The sequence below is a fragment of the Centruroides sculpturatus genome, unplaced genomic scaffold (assembly GCF_000671375.1).
Source record: "Centruroides sculpturatus isolate CEXI.00-Female unplaced genomic scaffold, Cexi_2.0 scaffold558, whole genome shotgun sequence".
Taxonomy (NCBI): domain Eukaryota; kingdom Metazoa; phylum Arthropoda; class Arachnida; order Scorpiones; family Buthidae; genus Centruroides; species Centruroides sculpturatus.
This window is the reverse complement of record NW_019384839.1, coordinates 370250-396943: the sequence shown is the minus strand read 5'-3', so window position 1 is coordinate 396943 and position 26694 is coordinate 370250. Positions and strand designations below refer to the sequence as shown.

The 26694-nt window shown below is 27.0% G+C and overlaps 1 protein-coding gene across 1 annotated transcript in view; it reads right to left on the bottom strand.

The window, feature by feature from the left end:
- The window catches only part of LOC111630276, a 122386-nt gene extending 96511 nt beyond the window's left edge, over positions 1 to 25875 (bottom strand). Inside the window, exons 1-2 of the mRNA XM_023374357.1 lie at positions 25762 to 25875; positions 9088 to 9176 (exon numbers count right to left, since the gene is read on the bottom strand). Of these exons, the coding sequence (XP_023230125.1) occupies positions 9088 to 9176; positions 25762 to 25875 (203 nt within the window). The remainder of the gene's footprint in view (positions 1 to 9087; positions 9177 to 25761) is intronic.
- Between the last annotated feature and the right edge of the window lie 819 nt (positions 25876 to 26694).

The window sequence follows — 26694 nt, the reverse complement described above, 5'->3', positions numbered from 1 at the left end:
TATTTGCAACATACTAGAATACTAGGATGCACATTGTTTTAGAAACACAAATCTAGACAGGCAACTTTCATTACAGAAACAAAATATATTTCTATAAAATTTATAAATTCAATAATTAGAAAACATTCAAATTTAAAAAATCAAGGCAATTATTTCTATATGAATCAATCTAAATCCAATTAATTCGTCCTAAACACTCCAAAATACATACCAAAAACATACTTTATAGCTTTATAAAACATACTTTATATACTTTATAACATACTGTATATGCTTTATACTTAAAAGCATACTTTATACTTTATAGCCCAACCTATGGGTCGCGACCCAGAAGGGGGTCGCGACAGGTTTTCTGTGGGGTCGCCAACTTATGCAGTAAACTAAAACAAAATTTTCACTATAATGCAATACTGTATTTATTTTTAATGGTGTCTTAAAGTTTGAATAATTTCATATATTTTTAAAAAATTAAAATAAGTGTAATCTGGGAAGGCTATTCTGTCACAGTTGGTTGAAACATGTGTTGAGAGTTTTGAGAGGAATAAATTAAATGTTGAGAATGACATGAGGTTGGCGTTAACAAAATCTCACCCGCAAATTTTGAGGCTAGTTAATAATACATGCAATTTTAACCATCTCATTAAATTAATTATTAAACATAATTTAAAATAAAATTATACTAAAAAACTAATTTCATTGTCTTTCTAATTATCTTATTAAAAATACCTTTTTCAATTGTATCGAGGTCACAGGTCACTTGGCTTTTATAAAAAGGGGGTCGCCACCCGAAAAAGGTTGGGAACCGTTGCTTTATAGAGAATAAATATAGTGTTTAATACTAACAACAATAAGAAATTAATATAAAACAAAATATAAAAGCAGCTGATTTCAGCAATCTCAATGTTGCTCTTGTATTTTTCAATGATTTCCTTCTTCAACTTGATCATGTTCCTAACCTTCTTCTCGAAGGGCTGCTGGCTTTGGAAACTTTCTTTGGTCCTATGATGGAGCAAAACAAAAAGGAAAGCAATGGAATTTTTGGCTAGAGGCACGGAGTAATAATGCTCACACAACAAGAAACAATGCCACACTGATCAGGAAAGTGCTTAGTTCGCCCTTTGTTTTCGCAAAATTAGCAGTGAGGTCGCTTGGGCACACCGATGAAATCTGAGCCAACTGACAAAAACCAAGACAAATTTTTCACAGAAAAAAAAAATCAACGGAAACCAAAACCAACAATAACTGAAGTTAACAAAAACCAAGGTATTCTGTGTATATATAAATGACAGATACTATAAGTAAACTTAAAAAAATTTGATTTTCTTTACAAAATTTAAAAATTTACTTGATCAAAACAATAAGCTAAAACAAAATGATTCAGTGTCAACAAAAACAAAGGAAAATGATTTCTTATTTGATTTCTCTCTAGTGAAAAGTGCTGTAAGCCTTATATATAAAGCTCAATCTAAAACTAAAGACCTACATGCATAACAGAAAAACAAGTAAGAAGGTTATTGCTATGGTAATACAAACTTGTTTTCAAGTTTTGTATTTTTCAGAAGAATTTAAAATAAATGTGTAACAAGAAAACTCTTGAATTGAAATTCATTCAATGATATCTATATATATTAAATTTAAAACTGCTATACGATCTACTGAAATTTGCTATAAATTAAAAAAGATTTAGAGGTATAATATAATAAATAGTTGAAATATATCACAATGGCATAAAACATTTTGAAAATCAAGAATGACAATCATTAGAGTAAATCGACATTACTAGGCAGCACAGTTAAACAATCATCAAATTCAAAAGCGAGTATCATAATAAACAAATACACACAGACAATATTTAGAGAAATAAGAGCATTGATTGTTTGTAACAAAAGTAGAAGATTGAGTCAATGCTTATGCAAGGTAATTTTTATGTTTTTTTTAAATATTCAAGGATGTATAAAATCTTACAAAAAGATTGCACTTGCACCTAAAAATTCTTAATTTATATCAATAATAAAGTTCATTTTTCAAGTTTCTATCAATATTCTACTTTTGTTTCTTACTTTATTATAAAATTTGAAAGTGTTGGTGCCTTTTTATACTAAATTGATATTACAAAATCAGATATATCTAGTTTATTGTATTTTACATTATAAAATTTTTATAATCAAACAATATTAATTTCAGGTAACAATGAAACAAACAATCAAATCAAACATAAAAATAGAAAACTGAAAAAGAAACAGGAGGGGAAAAATGTGAAATGCTGAAAAATTTATCAAAATTAACTTCACCTATAAAAAGTAAACAATCAGAAAAAAAATTTTAATTAAAAACTTAAATCTCATAGTTACAGATCATTCTATTGGTACTATTGAAACCATAATGATGAAGATGACGAAAATTTTGTTAAATTTGCATCAAATATAACAAATGAATATAATGATAATGATACTTGACACTGACCCAGAAAATGTAAATACATTCAAATCTCAGTATGTTGCTCCTATTAATTCCGTGAATAACAGAACGACAGATCATGGCATGTGGAATAACTTTAGCTTTAAAAATATAACTTACTGAATAGAACAAGAACCAGATTGTAATTGTCAACACTACATTACAGCAAGGGTTCCCAAATTTTTTGAAGCTGTTATTCCTTTTGGATGAGATTTTTGTTCATAACACCCTACTATTTTGTCTTTTCTTTCCTATTCATATCCCCTTTTTCCTCAATTATTATACCATTTACAATCTGTAACTTCTGAGAAAAAGTTTCTCATGAATGACTGCCATCAAACAAAAGCATGAAAATGCCTTAAACTTAAAAATGATTTGTGTACTTCAAAAGAGTCCAGATTTGAGAAGATAGTTTCCGAACAAGCACGTGTTTCATTCTAATTATTTGTTGTAAATACAAAATAAATGTATATTATTATGGCTTTTTTATTTTATTGTGTTAAACCTCTTACAACTCCTTACAACTCTTCTTGTGACCTCCAAGTGGTTGCAACTCACACTTTGGGAGCTGCAGCACTAGACCATTTGAAAATTCATGTTCAAAATTTCTCTTACGTAAACAAACATGGTTCTGCACATGAAATATATTTTTTGACTATAAAGCTAATGACAAAAAAATGCAAGAGAATGACTACTATATTCTCAATCAACTAAATCAGTATATTGCATATATAAACATCTCAATATCTGATGTTCTTACGTAATGTTAAATGATGCCGTAATGCACCAGGCTATTTTTTTGACAACATAATTAAATTTTTAAATAATTTGTTACTAAAAGTAGACATTAGATGCCATCTTCAATTAAATTTAATAATCAGAATAAATTAATATTTAATAAATAATTTAGAGTATTCTGGAAGAAAAGAATCAGCCCNTTTTGACAACATAATTAAATTTTTAAATAATTTGTTACTAAAAGTAGACATTAGATGCCATCTTCAATTAAATTTAATAATCAGAATAAATTAATATTTAATAAATAATTTAGAGTATTCTGGAAGAAAAGAATCAGCCCATAGTGGAACTTGAAACCGCAACTCCTGTTTGCCATGCAGATATGTTGCCAGTTATGCTACTTGGCCGTCCAAGCGATTCTTCACTTTCAGACATATTTAATCTTAGCCTTATATATATATATATATACACACACACCATGCAAGGGCCAGTAGCTAAAGTGATAGCTGGCTGAGTGCCATGGTGGATGATTATAAGGTTGTGGACATAGGAGTTGTCCCCAGTTGGTAACCATAAATCTAACCATAAATCCATAAACCCATGAGTAACCATAAATCTAAGATTAAATAAGTCTGAAAGCAAAGAATCACTCAGAGGCCTGGTAACATAACTGGCAACACATTCGCACAATAAGCAGGAGTTGCGGGTTCAAGTCCCATTCTGGGCCAATCTCTTCTTCTTCAGAATATTCTAAATTATTTATTAAATATTATTAATTCTGATAATTAAATTGAATAGGAGATGGCAATTAACATCAACCTCTAGTAACAACTTACTTAAAAATTTAATTACGTAGCCAAGAAATAGGCAGAGGCATTACAGTATTGTTTAGCATTATCAGTACATTGTTTTTGTTTGCCAACATTTAAATTCTAAACCATCAATGTCTCAATTTGCTTTGGATAGATTTATCAGATTGTAAAGGTTAAATTTAGATATTTACATTTTTTTTCTAGAAATGACTGGAAAAAAATGTCTAGAATATTCAATGTAAGTATATAGGTAGAGTAACTAGAAAGCATTTCATCACATATTTCATTGGAAACAGATGGATCAACAATGTCTGACAATATGAAACTTCAAAGAATGCATTCACAAGCTATTGCTCTATCACTTCAAAACTGGCCACAATGTAATGAAGGATCATGATCTCATCCGCAAAGCATTTGGCAAGGACACAGTCAACAGACAGGCCTGCTACAATTAGTTCAAGAAATTTAAGAACAGAGATTTCTTGTTTCAAGATGAACCTATCCAGGCAGTGATTCCACCATTAATGATGACATTCTCCTGCAACTTATAGATGATAATCCATGGTTAATTACAGAGAATTAGCACAATTTAAGTGTTCCCATAAAATTGACAGAGTCCTCAAAAAAAAAAAATTGTCCTCAAAAATTGACAAAGTCTGATACCCTCATAATAAGGCAACACAGAGCAAAGATAATCTTAAGTTTTGCCTGACTGATAATCTTAAAGATAATCAGTAAGGCAAAATCTCCAGTCCAGACTAAAAGATTTTGTCTCATCCATCTTACAGCATAGACACCAACTGACTACCATCTATTTCATACACTACGAAACCATATTGCTAATATACAGTTCAATGACAATACCCATGTGAGAACAATGTTCAAGATTTTCTTCAAAGAAAAACCTCAATCATTCTCTGCTCACAGGTTTGAAAGTTTCAGCAAAGGTGATGAGATGTGATTGAGACTGAACTGTAATCATTATTGAGTTAATCGTCAATAAAGTTTTTTTCAAAATGTCTAAATTTCATCTTTATAACCTGATAGTGACTGAAGAAATAGTGATATGATTGAGTTGAACTATTTTTATGTTTATCAAAAATTATGAAAATGATAAAACAACATATAAAAATGATTTTGCATTCTGTTTTCACATAGTGTTCAAAAATAGGATGTGAAATTGTTATTAAAAAAGTAAAAATTTTAAAAATGGAAAAAAACAATATAAAACAAAATATTTGATCATCTTGAAACAAAAAATTCCCTCATGCAGTAAATGAATCTAAACACTAGAAACACTAAAAACTAAACATCTGCAAACAAGTTATATAATGTCAGTGCACCCTATAGGTTGTTTATGGCTGTCCTCCTCTCACTTCAAAAGAAGGACAAAAACATAACAAAGTTAAACACACATGATGATGAAGAAAAACTATCATTGCTTATAATGTAACTCCTATTGTAAAAAGCTTACCAAGAGTTCTTATTTGTTGTTTATTAAATAAATTAGTGAAAATATTCTCATAAACATGTAAATCAAAAACTGTATTTAGACTGTAATTTATGTATTTATGTTTAAGAAAAATACAAATATGTTTTAAATAATAGAACTAAATGTCTACAAAACACAGGTAAATGTAAATATAATTGTGCAGTAATTTCTTTTTGTAAAACAATCTTAAGCAATATTGTAACCTAGTATATTTATATTATTAGGTGAATCTAAGAATCAAACTGAAGAGGGGTTTGATACTCAAAATGCATCTTTGTAAAATTTATACCAAATAAAGTTTTGTTTATTCCTGTCATCTCAAACATTTTGATAAGTCTGTAACAAAACAACACTAAGCTTTAGATCCTTCAACAAAACAAATTGTGTTTTTATTTCTGGATAAAAAGATAAACGACTTCCAACAACTTAACACTGCATTGAATACTAACAATCCACGAAAAACCTTTTTTTACGAGTGTTATGTCACTATTAAATTCCACAAGTACTTTCGACCTCCACCGAGGTCTGCTTCAGGTGGTGTCCCACGAAAAACCTTTGTAACGAGTGTTATGTCACTATTAAATTCCACAAGTACTTTCGACCTCCACCGAGGTCTGCTTCAGGTGGTGACTGGCCGTGTTTCGACCCGACCGTCATAACAATGTTGCCAACGATGTAAATAAATAACTGTGCGCGTCGGGTTTCACCCCTCTGACCGCCATTGCTCGAACTCCTCGAATAAATACTTCCACGCCTGTGCAAGTGTTTCCCCATCCCTGTAGTTGATGCAGTTGCCCCCCATTATAGCTTTGTGAATCTCCCAGGCCAGTCACCACCTGAAGCAGACCTCGGTGGAGGTCGAAAGTACTTGTGGAATTTAATAGTGACATAACACTCGTAAAAAAAGGTTTTTCATGGATAAAAAGAAACAAAAACACAAGTTTTGCCTGGAAATGATTTTTCTTTCATGACAAAAATAAAAACAGCAACAGCCATTACTGAAAGAAGAATCATATTATTAACCAAGACAAAAATACTCAAAATAATATTCTCTCTGCTTAAATCTACTCAAGAAATCCTTCTTCTTCTTCCATACACTAGCATAAGTAACAAAAATAGTTAGTGCTCACAGTGCCTCAACAAACCATCACAAATGCATCCTTCTCACATTATGCATCACTATAATGTGAGAAGTGTTTGGAATGCCTGGATGAGCAGAAAACGCATGCAAAAGTAAGTTTTTTTCATTTCTTACATTTAGGGGTAAAATCTCAAACATAGTCATTGGATAATGTACTTAAATCAGGATAATTACTTTGAAACCTCTAGAATGTGTTTATTTAATCAGTTTTAAATTCTATTTCACTGTCAGAAAGTTAAGTTGTAGCTTTGGTTGTTTGAGGCCTGGGGGTTGAAAGGGACAGTAAAATAGGGAATGAATGGGACATGTCCCTTTCAACCCCATATTGACATTTTTGGCATGTTTCTAATGCTAAATTTTTTTAATAGAAAAAAATTGCCTCGAAAGTATTAAAAAAAAAAAAAACAGAAAGAACGTGAGACGCCAGAAGTAATTCAAGGGGCAATAATTGAAGTTGTTGAAAAAGAAGCATCAATCAGGACTACAGCCAGTGCCCAAGGAAATGCAAAATTGCATTTGGCTAAACTCGTTTCAAAATATAAAAAAGACAATGTAGTGTATTCACTGCATGTGGGTAACAGGAAAGTTTTTACTACAGAAGAGGAGATACATTGTATTTAATGCAAGCATCATCAATGAGGACAAAATCTAAAAAGCAGCTGTTGCAACATATTCCAGAAGAAACTGAAAGTGAAGATGAAAGATCTCAAAGCAGCTCTTCCTCAACGTCTGATGCAACATCGAGTGAGGGATCTGATATCAAAAACACTGTCAAACATGTTCAGCCCAATGATTTCATTTTAGTCAGATTTGCAAAAAAACTTCTGTTTACTTTGTGGGAAAAGTTTTGAAGAAACTGAGTGATGAAGACTTGAAAGTCAAGTTTATGAATAAATATTGGGATGTTTCAAGTTTATATTTCCTGAGGAGGATGATATCAGTGATGTCATCATGGAAAATATAGTTTTAAAACTACCCCATCCATCCCAAGCAGGAGGAACGGCAAGAGCAAGCAAACATTACATTTCCCACCGATTTCACCTCATATCAACTGGGATAAATTGCGAAAAACATTCTATTGACCAAAGAAAGACAGTTTAATTATGTGATAGCCTACTGATTGTGATACTCTTTAGTTATTATTCTTTGTTTGAAAAGATTTGATATTCTTTGTTTTAAAAATATTGATAATCTTTAACTGTTTAAAATAATTGTGATTCATATTATTAAAACTGTAATTTTTAAAAATTTTAGTCTCTAGTCTATCACTTTTCAGTTATAATGAAATTTGAAAACATTGAGATAACTAATTCTAAGTTTTACATTAAAACACAGGTAGTCCCTTTCATCCCCGAGGGTGTCCCTTTCAACCCAGATGTGGGAATGAAAGGGACACCTGGACAGGTCTTTAAAAATATGAAAATGTTCAACTACCAATATAATAGGATGAATTCACAATATGGTCAGAATAAAGTAAAGGTCTAATGAATCTTTTGCACTAAAAATAAAACTGATTAGAAGTGAACTTTTTCAGTGAAAAATAAAAATATGAATTTTGTCCCTTTCATCCCCACCCTCCCCTATTATAACTCAATATAATCTGATAATTGCTTGGCCTCAATCAAAAATCAGGTAATAAATGTTTATATTTGCAATAATAGAATCTTACATAATGATAAGATATGCTTTAAACGTATAAATAAACATCAATTACAAAAAGAAGATACCAAAAAGAAGTATAAAACATTGCCAACAAGACAGTAGATTTATAATTTGTAATGTTTGTTATGTGAAATGAATATTGCAGAATTTTCAACAGATAAATCAAGCTTTCAAGATCCAAAAAATAAATTTGAAAGCATGCAGATATCTACAACTCAGTAGTAAACTATTTATGTACTTTAAGAGATTATTTTAGAAAATTTGAAAACATATATGTGTTTTGCCTGATATTAATTATTAATTTGTTTGTTTGCTAATTATCAATATAGAGTAGTTCAAAACCACAATGAAAAAAAAAATGAATGATGGAGTGCACCAGAAATATCATTTAATAGATTTTTTTAATAGAAGAAGTAAATTTTGTATAACTACTTATTATGCTATAATTGATATGCTTGAACTTTTTCAACAGAAGTGTATAAAAAATTAAATAGTTTTTTTTTCTTCAACAATTTGAATTTAATGAATTATTTGAATTATCTAATGAACAATACACAAAAGAATCTGAAAAATTAGTACTTCACATCTGATGATTTAGATATGAGGACTTGAAGAACTTCAACAATTTCATTCCTACATGTATACTAAATTGAAAGATACAGAAAAATTTTCCTCATACTAACTGGTATGAATGCATAGTAACTTATAAATACAGTACAATGTGTATTATAATATTGAAATTGAATTAGGCATTTTTCTAATTTTAATGATGACAAACTACACACCTAAATGCTTGTTTTCTTGCTTGAAGAAACTGAAAAATCTTCAAACAGTGATTCAAATACAAATTGACATTTTCATTATTGTATTGTATCTGGAAGAAAACTTTTTTGACAAATTAATTTTGAAGAAATTATTGAAGAATTTGTAACAGCATATGTTCTTTGCTGTTATAGAAGAAAATTTTATTAAATATAATCAATAATAATTTATAATAATGTATAATTATGAAAATAAAAAAATTACTAATTTAAGTGTATGTCAATGTTACCCATTTATATTTATTTATCAAATCTTTTTCTCTTTATCTTTTACTTATCAAATCTTTTTTCTAAAAGTAACACAACTTAAAACTCCAATTATGAGAAAATCTAGAATAAAAATCAGGAGAAAAAATTGCACAGAGAAATAAAGTCAGAATTAATTGAATTACAGTAGAGCATCGATTATCCGACCTCCGATTAACCGTCACCTTGGTTAACCGACCGCGTTCTAGTCGGCAAATTCAAACGTCCACTAGTGATGTGGCGCTACAATATCTTGCTATGTCTTGGCTACTTTAATACTACTTTTACATGTTTTAGCTGGCAACACTGGATTGACCATGAAAGGGAGGCAAGTATTTAAACGAGGCTTAATTTTTTAATTATGAGTGGTTGTTTGTTTTGTGAGCAATAAAATAATTTTAAAATAATTTTTAATGATACAATACTGACGATTATTATTTAAAAAACTTTTTGTTAGGCTTAACACAAAGGAGAATTCAACACAAAGTAGGTTAATAGCGATATACTATTACACTAATTACATGGGATATATTAATATACAGGTAACCCCCGTATAACACGGATTCACTCTAACACGGTTCGAGAATTGGGAACATCCCCCATATAACACGGCACTTCTATAGCACGGATTCACTCTAACATGGTTCAAGAATTGGGAACATCCCCCGTATAACACGGTGCTTTTATAGCACGGGTTCACTCTAACACAGTTCGGGAATTGGGTAAAACCCTCGTATAACATAAAATGTAATAAAGGGTGTGTTCTTTTATACCTCCACAAAACTCCACGCAAGCATTCTAATTGTTTTCTTGGCTGCTTTGAATGCTCTTTCAACAAATAAATCATTTAATGATTAAATTTTACAATTGGGACCCTTCTTTTGCCTCTAAAAGCTCATTTTAGAATTATAGATTCCTTCACATGATACTATCGATAGTGCGGGCGCCGCCATCTTTCTTTCACTGTCATTCCTAAATGCCTACAAATAGCAGCGCACTCCCGTTGCAGAGCGACTGCTATTAACGAACGCACCCAGAAACTGTTACCAGTTGATGATGCTCATGCTGAGATCATCATATAAAATGAATAATCCTCTGGTAAAATATTTATTTAAATAATAAATAAGTATTTTACCTATGAAAACAATGAATACTAAATTCGATTTAAATAAGGATTTAACAGCATGTTTTTTTAAATTTTTGGAACCTATCCCCCCTTTTCGCACTAGTTCTTTGTTTCGTATAACACGGCAATTTTCTGGAACGTAACTCCCGTGTTATACGGGGGTTACCTGTACTTACACTAATAATGGATTTTTTCACACTTTTCGGTTATCCGACTTTTCAATTATCCGACCAACCCCAGTCCCCAATTGAGTTGGATAATCGATGCTCTACTGTAATTCTAAATTCTTCACTTATCTTTCATTTTTATTTATTAATTATTATATGAGTAGTCATTTTTAACATTTATTTGTTACTAAAGTTCTAATTTACATAAATTTAAATAATATTTATTTAAAATAACTTACAAATTCTTAATTTGTAACTAATTTTCTATTTTACTTTTAAATATTGTTACTATATTTTACAGTCTGTACAAAATTAAGTACTGTACTTATAATTAAATATAAATTATTATTTAATTATTAATCATTGTTATTGTTCTACATTATTAATTTATGTATTACAAATAATTAAGAAAATACACACACACAGATCAGTAGGTTATCCTATGGGCAAAATGTGAAATTGCCTGAGACATCATCAATGAGTGGCTCAAAAAAATCTTTTATAAACTCATTACTATAGTAAGAATATCAAAGGTTTGAGATTTCAAGACTTTTAATGGATAACTAGAAAAATTCAGAAATCAGCCATGTGATTCTTTTTACAAATTTATAGAGAAGTTAGAAATGTTAATCCTGAAATGTGATACAAAAACCTTTAAAAATGCAGCCTTTTTATTCACTTTTCCAAATGTTTTTGGCCAGTTTAAATGGCCTTCCTCGGGAACAGAAAAACGATATGTCATGGTTTGTATATTATTTAACTGCAACCTAAAATGTGAAAACTTGAAAAGAAAAACTGGAGAAAATTGTTTCTAATATAAACTGCAATTATACAGTACTATTTTACAAAATGTTACCAAGTAAATTCCTTGCACTAAGACAAGAAAATTGTTTTGGAGGAAAAATATCCAAAGACATACATATATTTTCTACATTGGAATATGAACAGAGAATTCAAGAAACCATTGGTCATAAGAAAATCAAAATCACCCAGGTGTTTTCAAAAAATTAATACAAAGAAGTTGTTAGTGATACAATAATGTCACAATATTAGAGATCTTGCTACATAACTTTTCAGTAGGAAAATGCAAAAGGAAAACAAAAATTATCTTTTGTTTTTAGAAAATGCCACAAGCCATCCTCAATATCACATTTATAAACATTAAATTGATGTGTTTTTCCAAGCAAAACTAACTCAATTTTGCATCCCTTAAATGGGCTTATACATATTGTTAAACTCATTATCAATGGTTAATAATTCAGGCATCTTGGTAATTTCTGCTGAATGTGGCACTGGAATAACACTTAGGAAACATCTAAAATGAATTCAGTATTCAATGCTATTTAAAAACTGATAGCATCACTCTAGCAAGTGGAAAAATCTTGTTTTAAAACTCTTTGAAATGGTTGGATTAACGAGTTTTTTGATTACTGAGGAAGACAATAATCTTTCGTCCAACAGAAACTTCAAAACATTTTAGAAGTAGCAGAAACAAACAAATGCCAAAGATTGTATTCTTTTGATCAAATCATCAAAACTGAAAGAAAGAAAAAAAAAAAGCTCAGATAGTTTTAGCAAAAATTCACAATGCCATAAAGATGATGATGTTGAAGTAACAATAGAAGAGCAAGAACAGAAGGAGAAAATCCAATTCAGTCATTTTCTAGCTCTTTACTTGCATTTAAAGAGAGATTTTTTTCATTCATGAAGGCTTGAAACATTGACCCAATACACTGCAAGAACTAATTGAGGAAACTGAAAGAAATCTTAAAACGAAAACAGTTAAGAAGTGAGAACAAAGCAAATAGAAATCGCAACTATTTCACTCTATAAGAGAATCTCTATTCATTAAAGTGTTAGTCTATGCCGAAGTACAACACAGTTTATTTTCTTTAATAAAATACTCTTCTTTGTAAATAAAATTACTGTAATTAACAATAGATTACTCATTTTTAATTAATCTCTTTATATCGTAATTTTGCATTTTGTTGTTGGCTATGTTATAGATAAAATGAGGAAACAATCAAATTTTCATTTTTAAGGATGTTAAGGTAAAGTCTCTATTAAACAAAGATTGTTTTATAATGTAAATACTTTACTCCAAAACATTTCCATTATATAGAATTTACTGTATTATTATTTTTATATTTGCCATAGAATATTTTTATTCCATAGCTAAATTGCAGTTATGAAACTGAAATTACAAAAATATAATGCACTTTGTACATTAAAGCATTATTATAAAGTTCTGTGTAGAATAGAAAGATGTAATATAACAAATTACATCAATAACTAGAGTATATTAATTTTTTCAAATTCAAGTTTACCTGTTTAATTGATAATTTTAATTTCATGAAAGAGTATGATCAAAATATCAATATAAAAATATTTCAATCTGCACTTTGAGACATTATTACTATTATAATAATGCTGCACTAAAACATTTTAATTTGCAGAACAATTAATAATATTAAACATACAAAAAGATTACTTTTTACATTATTATGAGAATAAAAATTAAATACAGCCTTCTCCCTGGAAAAAAATTTAAATGATCAACCTGTAGTCTAATGTTAGCTAGCTGCTACTGCAAATTTCCTTATAAACTATAGTAGTTAATGACAACAAAATGCACATGTTACAAAACTCAATAGCATATATATACTTTCATATTCTATTGAGTTTCATATTGAGTTTTTATATACATATTCTAATATAAAGATAGCTGAATATATATATTTATTTGGCTGTCTTTAAAAAGCAATGAATAAATAAAATATATTTTTAACTAATTGGAAGAATGTTTAGCTGATTGATAACTAGCTAAAACTATCTTGAAAAGAACACTAATGAATATCAATATAACTGGATATAAATCATAATCTTTAATACTGATATTTCTATACATTAGAAAGTGTCTCATTACATGAATCTCAAATATTTCAATATTAAAAATCAGTTTTGACATAATTTTATAAATTATTATCTTCATATCAGAATATGTAATATATTATTATTGTTCCATAAGTCACATTCTGTACATGACACATTTAAATTTTACATTAAAACCATCTCTAATTGAAATGATTTTTACTTTTTCATAACTTTACAAACAATTGGGCTGCAATTTGAAAAAAACTGTAGACCTATAGATTCCCACTATCGTCTGTCTGCCTCGTTAATCTCAAAAACAGAGTTAGATAGATGAAATCCTAGACCAAATACGGAAACCTTTGGAGCAGGCGGTCCTGATTAACTATATACAAACTTTTTATGCAAACCAGAAGTCACATTATTTCAATTCAAAATTTTTCTCCTGAAAGCAGTTAATAGATGACTGATACAACTCCATTGCTAACAGAAAAGTATGCTATACAGGGGCAAGACACTACAGTACTAATTTCAAGAGGAGAGCATATATTTTAAATTAAATAACTTAAAATTATGATTAAAAATTGCAGCCCAGTATTGTGACAATATCACAATAAATAATTGCTTGTTGTAGGCAAGTTTAATTATCATATTTTACACTAGAACAATATGAAGAAACAATTTTTCACATACAAGAAATAGAATCAACTAAACAGAACTTCAAAAAATTATAATAATAAAAATTGTGTGTAATATCCTCTATAAGCCGATTCTACATGCCTGTGAGGTCTCTCTGGTCACTCAAAAAAATCCAGTTACAACTGATCAAAAAATTAGTTTTAATTTCTTACTTAATACTTAAAAGCTGATTACTTAAAAGCTAATTACTTTTTATATTACATTTCAACTCAAATATAATAATAGCATCTAGAAGAAAACCATTAGAAAATAATATAAAAAATAAACTTTGAAAACTCTTCCATGAAGTATGCTATATTTATTAAAGCTGTCAATTTTATATTCAATAACAAACGTACATTATTAACAGATTACTCAAAAGATTCTCCATTAGCTAAAATTCATTTTTTTTAAATAAAATTAATTACAGTACTATAAAAGTAATATAAAACATCAAAAATTTGGTAAGAAAAGATATTTTCTATTCTCAATGAGAACAGATTTAGTTAAATATCTAACTGCAGTATAACTTGTAATGTTTTAAAACTTATTTTATTAACAGATTACTCAAAAGATTCTCCATTAGNATTAAAATATAATTCCTATCATAAAAATACAACAGAAAACTAAAGTAACATCATTATTATTTGCGTTGAAAGTGCACTCCATAATAAAGAATTCATTCAGTTGAAATGTAAAACTAGAAAAATATTTTATCTACCAATAGCAAAATAGTATATTTATAAAGCAGCTTTCTTTAAATATACAAGTTATATTTCTAAAAAATGATGAATACAATTACAAATATCTTTTAAATTATACTGTATTTGACTGTTTTCAGTAAAATATAATTTTAAAAGTTTTTTTGGTGGTTAAATTTTCATATTTAAAATATTTGTTATTTATGTTTATATTTTTAATTTAGTGGAATGTTCTAATATGATAGATAACGAAGATGAAAGATAAATCTCTTGAAAATGCTTAACAGCAAATAAATCTAAGACAAGTAAAATACAAACCTGACATTTTTTTTTTTTTTGATGTTATCAAAATATCTGATTTCAACAGAAATAAAACTTTTTACTTCATATACTGAATTTAAAGTTTATCATACCAACTTTACACAGAATTTTAAATTAGAATCTAACAAAATTTTAATAACTTTATAATAAAATAACTAATATTTACAGTGTTTCTAAAATTTATATAGCAAAGCATTACATTCATTTTGTCATAAGTTAAACATGCTTCCAGCATCTATAAATATATCTGCAAATTCCTGATACTTCAGTTATTTTCATGAATTCTGAATGCACTATAATAAAATTGTTATTTTTATAATTTAAGCATTTTGTCAATAAAAAGTTTCTGAGTTAATTTCTTCAATATATTGCAGTAAATTCTACAGAAAACATTGCAATAAGATTTTACTGCTCAGAAATGAAAACATTAAAAATAAAGATTATATTTTACAATGTTGTCTGTCTAATTTTTTCCTACATAAAAATCACTTTTAGCATGAGGTTCTGCAAAAATCACATTTAATGAGAAGAGTTTTGTGAATATTAAAAGTTTGATGACAATAAAAGTAAAAATTGTTTTAACAGGAAAAAGTTGTATAACTTTTACTTTATTTTCTAAGTAAGATGCTGTATTTTATTTACTTGGATTTAAACATGACTACTATAATTAGTATATACTAAAACATTAAAACTATCTGCATCTGTACTGATGTTATGTTTATGAGTTATGCCAATTTTTGCACAACATAAAGAGATATCAGAAAAGTTATTACATATATTTGCTAATTAAATATAAGTATATACATTTCTAACAACAAAAAGTTTTCTGTGTACTGTACATCAATTGTTTAATTATTACAATATTGATAAGCAATTTCTTTGCATATTATCTATTCTTTATGAATTTGTGGAAAAACATGCATATTAAATCAGTTGATCATCTATCAGTGACTTTATAAGCAGATATTATTTTCAATTTCATGTTATAGAAACTTCATAATAATCAGAACTATTTTCTTGAATCTAATCTTAACAGAAGAACCAAAATATCTAAATCAGAATATTTAATAAATTTGATCATATATTTCTATTTACTAAACAATTTTCCTCAAAAATAAATATCATATCTAACTATTGGTCTTTTCATGGTCTTTTTTTACTTTAAAAACAAAAAAAAAACAAGTTTTACTCCATGAAAAAAATCTTTTAAGAAATACTAAATGTTGATGTAAGAAAAACATTTTANAACAAATTGTAGACCTATAACTTCCCACTGTCATCTGTCCATCCATCCGTCTTTCCTTAATCTTGAGAATGGAGTATGATGTATGAAAGACTAAGACCAGATATGGAAACCTTAGGATCAGATGACACAGATTAACTAAATATAAACATCCAATGTAAAGCAGAAGCCATGTTATTTCATTTCAAAAATTCTCCCCTGAAAGGTATTAGACAGATGACTGGCACAACTCTATTGTTAGAGAAGTATGATGTACAGGAGCAAGTCGCTACTAATTTGAGATGGAGAGCATATATTTTAAATTAAATATAAATTAAAATATGATTAAAAATTGCAGCCTGGCATTGTGGCAATATCACAATAAATAATTGCTCATTCCTTATAATATAATATTTATTTATTACTTATAGAAATAAAAACTAACATATTAGAGTTCTCAATAATATATAAATTAAAATATAATTCCTATCATAAAAATACAACAGAAAACTAAAGTAACATCATTATTATTTGCGTTGAAAGTGCACTCCATAATAAAGAATTCATTCAGTTGAAATGTAAAACTAGAAAAATATTTTATCTACCAATAGCAAAATAGTATATTTATAAAGCAGCTTTCTTTAAATATACAAGTTATATTTCTAAAAAATGATGAATACAATTACAAATATCTTTTAAATTATACTGTATTTGACTGTTTTCAGTAAAATATAATTTTAAAAGTTTTTTTGGTGGTTAAATTTTCATATTTAAAATATTTGTTATTTATGTTTATATTTTTAATTTAGTGGAATGTTCTAATATGATAGATAACGAAGATGAAAGATAAATCTCTTGAAAATGCTTAACAGCAAATAAATCTAAGACAAGTAAAATACAAACCTGACATTTTTTTTTTTTTTGATGTTATCAAAATATCTGATTTCAACAGAAATAAAACTTTTTACTTCATATACTGAATTTAAAGTTTATCATACCAACTTTACACAGAATTTTAAATTAGAATCTAACAAAATTTTAATAACTTTATAATAAAATAACTAATATTTACAGTGTTTCTAAAATTTATATAGCAAAGCATTACATTCATTTTGTCATAAGTTAAACATGCTTCCAGCATCTATAAATATATCTGCAAATTCCTGATACTTCAGTTATTTTCATGAATTCTGAATGCACTATAATAAAATTGTTATTTTTATAATTTAAGCATTTTGTCAATAAAAAGTTTCTGAGTTAATTTCTTCAATATATTGCAGTAAATTCTACAGAAAACATTGCAATAAGATTTTACTGCTCAGAAATGAAAACATTAAAAATAAAGATTATATTTTACAATGTTGTCTGTCTAATTTTTTCCTACATAAAAATCACTTTTAGCATGAGGTTCTGCAAAAATCACATTTAATGAGAAGAGTTTTGTGAATATTAAAAGTTTGATGACAATAAAAGTAAAAATTGTTTTAACAGGAAAAAGTTGTATAACTTTTACTTTATTTTCTAAGTAAGATGCTGTATTTTATTTACTTGGATTTAAACATGACTACTATAATTAGTATATACTAAAACATTAAAACTATCTGCATCTGTACTGATGTTATGTTTATGAGTTATGCCAATTTTTGCACAACATAAAGAGATATCAGAAAAGTTATTACATATATTTGCTAATTAAATATAAGTATATACATTTCTAACAACAAAAAGTTTTCTGTGTACTGTACATCAATTGTTTAATTATTACAATATTGATAAGCAATTTCTTTGCATATTATCTATTCTTTATGAATTTGTGGAAAAACATGCATATTAAATCAGTTGATCATCTATCAGTGACTTTATAAGCAGATATTATTTTCAATTTCATGTTATAGAAACTTCATAATAATCAGAACTATTTTCTTGAATCTAATCTTAACAGAAGAACCAAAATATCTAAATCAGAATATTTAATGAATTTGATCATATATTTCTATTTACTAAACAATTTTCCTCAAAAATAAATATCATATCTAACTATTGGTCTTTTCATGGTCTTTTTTTACTTTAAAAACAAAAAAAAAAACAAGTTTTACTCCATGAAAAAAATCTTTTAAGAAATACTAAATGTTGATGTAAGAAAAACATTTTAATGTTTAATATAAAATAATTTTTAAAATTATAAAAAAACTTTCAATTTAAAACTTATTAAAGTAAAATTCACAATAAAAAGATTTTTATGCAATATTAAATGCATTTTCATTCAAATTTTTGAGTTTAATAATTTAATAAATTTCATCTATCAATTGTAAAAATGAAAATTTTAAATGGTGAATTATATCCTTATTATATGGTTTTGTTCGTGACTCAGTACTGACTTAGATTTTCATTTCATGCATATATATTTTTTTTTTTTTCAAAATTATCTTTCTTCTAATTTTAAAATAAAAATTTTGAATGAGAATCTGTCTATTACAAGTTATATCATTTTTACTTTCCCAGCTGTTATATATAAAACAGGGAAAGTATGGCAATCGATCAAAATTGACCGTCCAAGACTTTTACATTTTTTAACACAAGGAACCTTGAAACATTGAGAAATGCAAAAAAAATTTGGGGTAATTTCTATATGTATCTATGTTAGTGTGTGTGTGGGGGAGTACAATTTGGTTCACCTCTTTGAAGCTTAATAACTCCTGTGCTTATTGTCAAAAATTTCTGAAATTTTGCAGGTAGGTTTGCTTATTAGGGGCTTGATGCTATAAAATTTTGCTGGTTAATGTTCAAGGGGGTGGAATATAATGGAAGACGTGTGTTCAGTAGGGTCAGACTTAATGATGATTTTACTCATTATTTATAAACCCATCCCTACCCTCAAAATGAAGCTTTTTGCCATTTTATAATAGTTAAAAATATAAAAAAGATTTTTAAATATCATAACAGATGGTGCCACCAAATGCTGCTGGGGAAAGTTAAGCAACTTATTGCTGGATTTTTTTTATAATTCCATGAAACTTTTATTTATTTATTTATTTTTACAAATACTGTAAATGGAAAAGTCCCAAATGGCAATTGGCAAAATTTAACAAATATTCATAAAAAAACAAAGACAACAATTATATAAAATTAAAAATAAATGCATTTTTACATTTTAATTTATAAAAACAAAAATTAAGAAATAAAAAATTATAAAAATTATTTAAATTTTAAGAAATACAAAAAAATGAAAAATGGAATGAACACAAGACAAAAGTTGTACTTTTTTCAGTGGAATACATAAAAAAAAGTCAATGATAATAAATAAAGTCATTAAAAAATTAAATAAAGTAAGTAATCAAAATATTTGATACACTTAAAAACAAAAGAAAAACTAAATCTAATACTAACAATTCTAGAAGTTTGTGTATATAGTAAGTTGCATAATTTCTTTAAAATATAAATATATTTTATTCAGATTTATTAATAACATTTTATTTTATTTAACTTTCTTACATGCATACTATTCATAAACATGATTTACAGTATGTTTGTAAATAGCCTAGTTACATATAAATAAAAATATTATATATGCATATACAGTCGACCCCCTATAACACGAGTTCCTATAGTTCAGATTCATATATCATGGCGAAAAAATTGTGACAGTATTTGTACAAACATGCTAAAAAAACTCCTATAATTCAGTAAAACGTCATAGCCAACTCATGTCATGACAGGATTGGTCAAATCTAGACCAATAGAGGATATTGTACAAACTGTTGAGTTTAAACAAGCAGCGGACCTACTAAAAACCATTTATTATTTAACATCCATAAAAATTATATTTATATTAATGATGTCTCCAAAGTTCAGCGAATTTTTCAAAAAAAAATAATTTATCAGGAAGCACGCGAGCACCATTTGATGACAAGCTCCACGACAAAAACAAGCTTAAGCAATGACATGATCGAACAGTGCACACTCAGTAAGTAATCCTACAATTTTTTGTCTATAGCATAGTTTATATGGATTATTCCCAAAAAATTATACGTATTTTGGAAATGTTGAGTCGAATTAGTCTAGAATCGATTAATTTTATGGAAGAAACCTTTCAAACAGCTGTAGTCCGTAAACTGCATACGTGCCAGGCTGTGATTGGCTGGACTCTTAGAAAATGGATTCATAAAAACCAAAATGTATCTACCATGTTATAGGGGGGGTTCAACTGTATTAATAAAAAAATTTATAGTTAATTTTATTTATGTTTAAACTCCATTAAAAATATTAAAAACATAATGCTTCTACAGCATTTAAATTATTTTGTATTTCTATTTTATATCTTTTTTTGTATAAAACAAAATTTTTTAAAAACTTTATAAAACTGCTTATTTTTATTAATGATTGCCAATAAATATATATGTACTGCAGATGAAACAACAATTAAATGAAATCTCCAAAATTGTTCATTCTATAAAAAAATGTTTTGGGAAATTTACAGGAGTTATATTAGTATCTTAGTTTATTTGATACTTTGAAATAAGTTAAGATTTGAAAAAGGCAAAATATAAAATTTAGTGCAAACAATATAGAGTACAAATTTTAAAAATTAAAAACTATGTGAAACAGTATGTACAGTAAATAAAATAATCAATCAATATATATTATAAAGGTAAGTGTACAATGTGTGTGCCACTTGAGTCCCGGTACGATCAAGGGAGATATATGGTGTGGTAGCCCTCTATCCCTCATCCATGAAAAAGGTTCCCGTTTTACCTGAAGGGTATGCTGTTGAAGATATAAGGGCTGGAAGTTTCGCCCTCTAGAAATTTCTAGAACAGTCCAGAATATTCGAGAGCATTCCACAACATTCCGGAATGTTCCAGGATGTTGAACGGTTAGGATTTGAAAGTTGAAATTTGGTACACAGTTAGGGTACGTCACAAGAACGCACACTAAGAAGGGATTTTTTGAAATTCCTCCCCACAGAGGAGAGGGACAGGATTAAGGCTTAACACTTCCATCAACAATGGAAGTGTTACTTGTTAAGAGAAAGCGATGTGCAAGAAGTAGATGCAGTTTTTTTCATTTTTGCGAGAAATCTAACATATTTTTAGACTCATCTAAAAATTCTCTAATTAGTCTGGAAACAGGAGGACCCAATTCTTGCATTCTGTGAAAATGGGTAAGGTTGACTATAATGTAATAAACTTAATCTTCGCTAATGTTACTTTTGCCCAAGCAATGTTGGGCTTATCTGCTAGTATGAAATATATCATAAATACATCATACATAAATGATAATTTAGCAATAAAATGAACTAATAAAATTTCCATTTTTCAAAATAATAAAATGATACATGTTCAAAAAGAATAAATATTTGTTTATCATTCAGATGTATTATATATTCTGATTTGTCAATTTTTGGTATATTTTAGCATTTTCTTTCCTTTTTAAATGAATTTTTAACAGATATAAAAGAAAGCTTATTTTAAATGTTTTAATGTATTTTTTCTTTCTTAAAGTTTCAACATAAACACAAAATCATTAATTATAATTCCATTATAATTAATTTTAATATTCATTTATTTCAATAAAAAAGTTATTGTAATAAGAAAAAAAAAATGGAAAACTAATAAATAAGCTAAAAGTTAACAAAGGACAGACAGAGAGACAAACAGACAACAATGAGAATGTAGAGGTCTGCAATTTGAAAACTGCAGCCCAACAAAGAGATGGCAAATGAAATAATAATAAAATTTTTAACTAAGTCAACAATTTATTGGTAATAGCATGACAGCAACAAAGTTCCACATAAAATCTTTTATTTTTTTTAAAGTTTTACATCATTGAATTTAAAAATGTACAGAACTAGCTTCAAATTTAATTTGAAAGATTATCGAAAATTTCAGCTTTATGATATAAACAGTATGCTATTTTATATAAAATATGATTAGCTTAGTTGTAATTTCCATTGCTGTTTTTTTTTTTTATTTCAATGTAGATTTTGAGGATAAAAGTGAAAAACCTTGAAAATGCACTAAAAAACTAGTTTTATGACTTCTTGAAAAGGCTGTCATTTTTCAATTATAGAGTTAAAGGAGTTAAAAGAGAAATTTAAAAAATAATAATGATATATGAATTGGTAATAATTTAACTGACTTATTAAAATTTATTGATTAACCAAAGCAAAACTCTTACATTTTGAATGAATATAATAAGACAGATCATGTTAAACTTTTTATATTAAAAAATACTTTTGCCTACTGTTTCAAGCTTCCTCAGTTAAACAATATTTGAACAAAATATATTCTACACAGAAATGGAATGAACTTTGAATACATTCTATAAAATTTTTATGGACTAAAAAGCAGATGTTTACATTCAAACACTAAATCTTCGTCTTCAGAATTAATAATTAAGAATCATGTTACTAATTTTTTTGGTTTTAAATGGAATTAAATTTTAGATATAGCATATATCATTATAGAATTAAATATTATGAACTAGCACTCACTAGATGTTACAGGATAATTTCAAAATGCATTAGAAGAAAAAAGATACAGTAGAGCATCAATTATTCAAAAAATGGATTAACTGAAATTGATTTCAATGTGTACTAATTCCAGAAATTACAAAGTTTTTGCATAATGATTGTCAGCAATCTTCTATAGACATGCTATTGAGCTATCTCATTATTACCATTAATATATAACTAGGCAAAATAAGTAACTTCCTTCAAAAAAACAGCTATAATAAAGTACAGTACTCATATAAAAATTATTTATTTAATATTAATTTTACTATTATCTCTTTTTATTTTCAATTCAAAGTTCCATCAGCTTATTGTAGATTTATAATGAAAAAGTAGTGCTTCTTTCTACCAATTAAACAATTTTTTTTTTTTTTTTTTGATATTTCTTATGATTCATGTTTGTTAAATTTTTATGATTTAACCTTTGTTGTACTGTACCAGAATTCATATTAATATTTTTACTTTAAGATATTTATCTTTTTATTCTTTCCATAACAAGTGATTGATTATCCAAAATTTACCAACAAATTTTAAAATTTAAATTTTTCTCTAGTGACATCAGTTCAATTAGTAGTTGTTTGATAAACTAAATACACATTTTCAACAATAAAAATATATACCATATTAATTTTTTAAAATAAATCATATGTAATTTTGTTTTGTATATTAGCAAATATACATATCAAATTATATTAAAAAAGTAATTTGTAAAAGTTGTATTTCAAGCAAGTTAAACTTACCATTCCTCCTTATTTTTTATTAAGAATCAGCAAGAACTTTATCAAGTATAAAAAATTTTATCCACTAATCTAACATTTTCAAATACATTTATCCATTTTCAAAGTATAATTTAAATATTCATAAACTCCATTAAAGCAAGAGAATAATCACAGAATTTTAAAATTAACAAAAGAATGATTACAAATAATATTCAAATATGTTATTTCATACTTGAATCATTCTTTTGAAATTTTTTATTTTGCAACTCTTCTTCCATTTTAATATAATTTATGAAATATATATACTTAAACAGTACAAGATGATGTTTCTGAAAATAATATATTCCTGAATATTAATTTCTTTTATTTTAAATAGTATCTATTGAATCTTGGATTAAACATATCAGTAATTAAAAACTATTTTTTAGTTGAAAAATAACTATTAAATCAAATATTTTCCGAAACCTAACAGATTTTTTGAGTTATGAAATTTCTCTACAAAAAAATTTAAAGTTAGCAGATTTTATATAATAAATATTTCATTATCATTTACATAAATATCCATAAATCAGTAGGTTATTTTACTATCACTAATTTTCTCATCAATTTTGCATCAGCTTAAAAGAAAAGCATATATATTAAAATTAATTAATAAACATAACAATATTACAACTTGAGATTTTGGAAGTTTAATAAAAAAAAAAAATTAAGTTTTATTAAAATGTGATACATTTACAATGAAATAATTACAAAATTTATTATTATTATTACAGTAGAGCCTCGAAAACTCGGCACTCGATAACCCAGCACTCCGGATAACTCGGCCACACCCTGGCAGGGCAAAAAAATCCTTAGTTAATTAATTTTCATTATAGACAGCTTTATAAAAGTATAAAAGCTCTCATAAAGTATTTTTCTGAGGTCTGTCTTATCAGGTAAATTACTGTACACAGTGTATTCATTAATTTTCATTTTCATGTAGTAAAGGCTCTATGCCTTCATAAAGGACGTACTTTTCCTTTGTTTAAGGGTATTTGGGCAGTTTATTCTCTGTTGTATTCTCAAGCAAACAATACATACACGTTCAGTACAATATTTTCTGAGGAAACACGCATACTTATCCTTTTTTAACCCCATTCCCAATAACCCGGCATTTTCACAAACTCGGCCACCCTTCGGTCCACATTAGGCCAAGTTTTCGAAGCTCTACTGTATTATTATATTTGTAATATATAAAAAAATTAATGTAATTTATGAGTGATAAAATATTGTCAATTATAAAGGATACTGTCTTTTGGCATTATAAAACCATCATCACCAGTAAAAGCTAAGCACTGTTCAGTGCACTGTCAAGAAATTTTAACTGTAAATATATATATATTTTAAAAAATGACGTGTATTAGTCAGCACCTCTTTACTAAATGTCTTAAAGAAAAAGCCAACAGAAGAGGGGCATCTGTCGTAAATATATATTGGTGTGAGATATTCCTGAATACAGAATGATGTCAAAGATGCCCAGTGTCTACTTATGCACCCAGTTTGAAGTAAAGAATAATTACTTTTATATTAATAAATAGTTAAGCAAGTACTTTCGACATTATATTAACATCTTCCTCAAGCTAATTACAACATATTATTAACATGTTCTATTTAGTATATGAAAGTACTCGCTTAACTATTTTTATTAATGTAAAAATAATTATAATTCCAAAAGACAGTATCCATTCTAATTATATAAGTTTTGGCGTGGAGTAGATATATTTTCTATAAAAAATATATTAGTTATGTGATTAATGATATAATACATGGCAATTCATGATAACTACATGCAAGATGTTTAAAGTAAATACTCTTATAGATGTTTGTGTGTGATATAGACATGTGATAGCAAGAATAACCTAACATTTGCAATTTTTGAAATTGCATCAGATATTTTCAATCAAATTAATCATTTAGATGTCAATTACAATACTAAAAAAGCATAATTGAGATTGTAAACAACATTGAATGCATTAGGCTTATGTACAATATAATCTATCTCTCTATTATCAGCTTATAACAGTATAAATACATTACCTTATTCTCACTAACTTGTACTGGTGTCTTAACTTCCTTTTCGTTATTTATTTTCTTTGTTTTTGATTTGTGTTTTGATGTCTTCAAGTTATTAGGAGTCTCGTTAACCGGCATGTTCTCGACGACACAGATGCACACTGCCTCTGTGACGTCATTCCGCTTCCGGATTTTACCCATTTGTATTGGAGGGGAGATCGGTTTCCATCGGAAGATTAAAAAACAGTTTTTTGTTTCAAAACTTAACAAAAATAAACATAAATAATTAATTTTAATTTTTACAATGAAATTTAGTATTATTAATAATAAACTTTTCATTGCATTTAAATTAATAAACTATAACATATAAATTTATACGGTATTAATATTATAATATATTCATTTTTCAAATTGACCAATGTAGTTGTTTGATAAACTAAATACACATTTTCAACAATAAAAATATATACCATATTAATTTTTTAAAATAAATCATATGTAATTTTGTTTTGTATATTAGCAAATATACATATCAAATTATATTAAAAAAGTAATTTGTAAAAGTTGTATTTCAAGCAAGTTAAACTTACCATTCCTCCTTATTTTTTATTAAGAATCAGCAAGAACTTTATCAAGTATAAAAAATTTTATCCACTAATCTAACATTTTCAAATACATTTATCCATTTTCAAAGTATAATTTAAATATTCATAAACTCCATTAAAGCAAGAGAATAATCACAGAATTTTAAAATTAACAAAAGAATGATTACAAATAATATTCAAATATGTTATTTCATACTTGAATCATTCTTTTGAAATTTTTTATTTTGCAACTCTTCTTCCATTTTAATATAATTTATGAAATATATATACTTAAACAGTACAAGATGATGTTTCTGAAAATAATATATTCCTGAATATTAATTTCTTTTATTTTAAATAGTATCTATTGAAT